This window comes from Cynocephalus volans, chromosome 5 (genome assembly GCF_027409185.1).
Source record: "Cynocephalus volans isolate mCynVol1 chromosome 5, mCynVol1.pri, whole genome shotgun sequence".
NCBI classification, from domain to species: Eukaryota; Metazoa; Chordata; class Mammalia; order Dermoptera; family Cynocephalidae; genus Cynocephalus; species Cynocephalus volans.
The window spans coordinates 54,558,010-54,561,461 of NC_084464.1; the positions used below are offsets into that span (position 1 = coordinate 54,558,010).

General features: G+C 58.7%; 1 protein-coding gene across 1 annotated transcript; it reads right to left on the reverse strand.

Moving 5' to 3' along the window:
• Window positions 1-699: 699 nt before the first annotated feature.
• On the reverse strand, window positions 700-3,218 carry LRRC73 (leucine rich repeat containing 73). Its single transcript, XM_063098390.1, has 6 exons — window positions 2,947-3,218; window positions 2,224-2,384; window positions 1,768-1,890; window positions 1,274-1,374; window positions 913-1,135; window positions 700-770 (listed from the first exon to the last, which is right to left on the reverse strand). The coding sequence occupies exons 1-6, from the start codon at window positions 3,216-3,218 to the stop codon at window positions 700-702; spliced, it is 951 nt and encodes a 316-aa protein (XP_062954460.1).
• Between the last annotated feature and the right edge of the window lie 234 nt (window positions 3,219-3,452).

Genomic DNA, 3,452 nt, shown 5'->3' on the forward strand with positions numbered 1-3,452 from the left:
ATGGCCTAATTTGTCTTAACGACTTTCCCTCTCCCACTCTTCTCCCCATTCTTGAGTATTCCTGGTCCTAGTCTTTGCCAGTGACTCCCTCTTGCCCCACTCTGCCTGGGGCTTCCCTGGATGCACTATCAGGCAGCGGCAGAGGGGGCACCTCAAGTAATCTTAGCAGGGACTCTGAATCCCCTTGGAGGTAGGGTCTGGTCCAGCTCAGCTCTAGAGGTGGTCTCTAACTACAGTCTTTATTGGGTTTGTGTAAGGTGTCATCCCAGAACCCCAGGTCCTAGGGTTCCAAGAGAGATTTGGGAACAATGCACGCTGCCTGGAGCTTGGGCTGTGGGGTAATACTGCTCCCTAGTGGTGCTTATTGGTAGTTTCAATTCCTCCCCTAGTGCCAGTCCCCAGTGACCACAGCCACGCACCAGGTTGTGGAGTTCATAAAATCTCTTCCGAGCCAGTGGTTTGCAGCCAGAGCTGCCAACAAGTCCAGAGGCATTGCCCCGGGTTCAAGTGCCCCCCAAGGCTGTTTGTTGCCCAGTTAGAGCTTCCAGAGTCTCCCACCACACTGCCGAGAGCTGCCAGAGCCCCAGGCATCTTCCCCTCCTCCCTCCCAAGCCCCAGGGCTTGACCCTGATACCTGTCTGGGGCAAGGTTCTGGGGACACAAACAAATGTAATGATGTGAAGAAGCCCAAATGGAGAGTCACATCTCGGTCTCAGCCAACAGACTGTCCCCTAATCCTGATGTCACTAGCACCATCTGAGAGCTGGGATCTGTGGAAGGGCAGAGGAGTGTTCAGATCACCATTTCTTTCTTCACTGGGGGCCACGAATAGGTGAGAGATTTTCCACACCCACTCTCCCTTGCCCTGAGCCTTTTCCAGACCTGGCTCTGACCAACCCTCTGGGTTCTTACCGGTGGGGCACATCCAGGAGCTACTGCCCCTCTCATGGGCAGCAGGCTCCCGCTCTCTCTCCCATTCCTGGGTGTTGCCAGTCCCTCCTGCCACCTCTTCCTCTTCCTCCCCCTCAGAGAGGAGGTCACAGATCTGTTGCTGCAGCTCTGGGCTAATGCTGTTCTCAGCCAACACCAAGCTCCGCAAGGCCGTGGGGTAATTTTCTACCATGTCCAGCAGGGTCTGGGGTGGGGAAGAGCATGGAAAAGGATGAACACAGTTAAGAAGGTCCTCAGGCCCCAACCTGCCACCCTTAGGTATGTCCACAGACACACTAACCTCCACTCATCCCCTGGCTTGTCCCCAAACATGACTCCTCACCTGAGCTGACTGGTTGGTGAGCCCTGTGCCCTCCAAGTCTAGGACCTCTAGGGTGCGACTGGAAGCCACAGCGACAGCCAGCATCCCTGCCACATGGTCACCTGGGGAGACAGCATACACACACACATTCACTTGTATTCACACAGGGGCCTGCTAGCCTTCCTCCCAGACAGCTTCCCCATTGCCCTAACAATCTTAGATCCCACCCCCTGACCAGGAAATGCTGACAATTGGTGGGTGATCAGGTGGGTAGCATTGTGATTGGTGAGTGAAAGGATAAAGCAAGCCAGACCCACAGGTGGTGACTGATGCTTTGATCTATCGATCATCTGGTCCCCCACACAGGATGGCTCCTCTACTATCTCCTGGACCCCTGGGGGCTCTCCTTCCTCTTCACTCCCCCATTTTGGGAGTTACCATGGCAACTGATGGTCCCAAATTCTTGGATAGGATGTTGGGCGGTGGGAACCGAAGGGGATGTTCTTGAGTCTCACCCAGGGGGTTGTAGTCCAGATTGAGGACGCGGACCTGGGAGCTGTGGGCCACAGCAATGGCAAGGCGGCTCCAGCCCTTAGGGGTGATGCCAGGGTTGGCACTCAGCGTTAGCTCCTTCAAGCCTGGGCAGCATCACAGTGAGAAGTCCAGGATGGAGCGGATCAGGCCCTCCTTGAGTCCCTTCTCTGCCTGGTGTCTCTGGGATATACCCTAGTGGCTGGAAGCCACCCCACCCCCACCACAGAACTGCAGAGCCATGAAGGACCCATGCCACCACAGCTTGGGTTCCTGAGTCTCCACCCTGCTCAGCCCCCAATCCTTCTTCCTGAGAGGAGTTAAAGACACTCTCACCCACACCATCAGAGCTCTCGGCTCTGGGACACACCCCCTTCCCTCTGCACTTAGCTTTTCATCAAGGCCACACCAGCCCACGCCCTTAGCAGGGCCCTGCTCACCAGATTTGGCCCCATCTGGGGGGAGGAGGCCACAGATGAGGTTGATGGCTTCGTCACCCAGCATGCAGTCCCCCAGGTCTAGAGCCACAAGGGCAGGGTGGAGTGCCAGGGCTGGGTTCAGCAAAGCCAGCCCTGCATCTGTCAGGGGGCTCCCGTGCAGGCTGGGGGTGAGGCAAAAGAGTAGTTATTGTAGCCATCTATATGAGGAAGGGGGTCCTCCCCTTATGGAAGCCCTAGGGGTAGGGAGGGCACTCAGTCACAGCACTTGAGAGAGGCCTGGGAAGGGAAAAAGAAAATTCTAGATTCTAAGGGAATACAGGTAGAAGGGGAATTAGGTTTCTTTTCTGGGGCAAGGACTGGGATTCAGGACACTGCACAGGAAGGGGCAGAGAAGGGGTGTGTGGGTGGTGGACTACAATTCTTCAGTGGGCAGAATGTAGGGGCAGGGTTCTAGTCTCCACGGGAGTATTCCTTCTTGGGAACTGAAGAGTTGTCCCTGCGAAGCAAATGCGGGTGGAGCCGTGTGTGCAAAGTCCAGAGATAAGGCGTGCTTGGAGAGTGTTGTGGAGGCCTAGGCAGAGGGATGAGGTGCACATATAAGGGGGGCGAAGGTAGGCTGGTGGAAAGACAGGTGCTGGAAGGTGTGTGGAGGAACAGGAGGTGTGGCAGGGGAGTCCGCGGAGGGGTGCAGTGCCCGGGACCCCCTTGGAGGGGCGCACTCACAAGAGGGACTGGATGGAGCGGTTGGTCCGCAGAGCCTCCGCCAACTGCTTGATGCGGCAGGGGCTGGATACGACGCCCAGGTTAAGGTTGAGCTGAGCCAGGGATGTGGCCCCGGCCAGGGCCCGGCAGATGCGGCCGAAGTCGCGGTCGCAGAGGCGGCAGCCGCGCAGTGAGAGCAGGCGCACGGCGTTGTCGCGCAGGCCGCGGCAGATGTCCCGCACCTCGGCGCCTGACAGTGGCTCCCCCGAAATCTGGATGGAGCTGGGCAGCATCGTGCCCACCGCCAGGCCTCCGGGGCCGAAGCGCAGGTTGGCAGGGCCGCGGGGGAGGCCAAGGCCGGGGCTGCTGCTGGGGCCCCGGCTGGGATCCCAGACGTTCGGGGGCGGAGGCTGCGGCTGCGGTTGAGGCAAAGGCAGCGGAGGAGACGGAGGCAGAGAAGAGCGCCAAGGCCCGGCCAGGCGTGCGGAGGCGCCGAGGTCGCTGTCAGACCTGAGACCTAGCGGCGC

Coding starts and splice junctions, on each gene's coding strand:
- LRRC73 (XM_063098390.1), bottom strand. CDS start 3,218: ATGCTGCCCAGCTCCATCCAGATTTCGGGGGAGCCACTGTCAGGCGCC. Junction 2,385..2,946: donor CGCTCCATCCAGTCCCTCTT/GTGAGTGCGCCC, acceptor CCTCACCCCCAG/CCTGCACGGGAGCCCCCTGA. Junction 1,136..1,273: donor TCACCAACCAGTCAGCTCAG/GTGAGGAGTCAT, acceptor TCCCCACCCCAG/ACCCTGCTGGACATGGTAGA.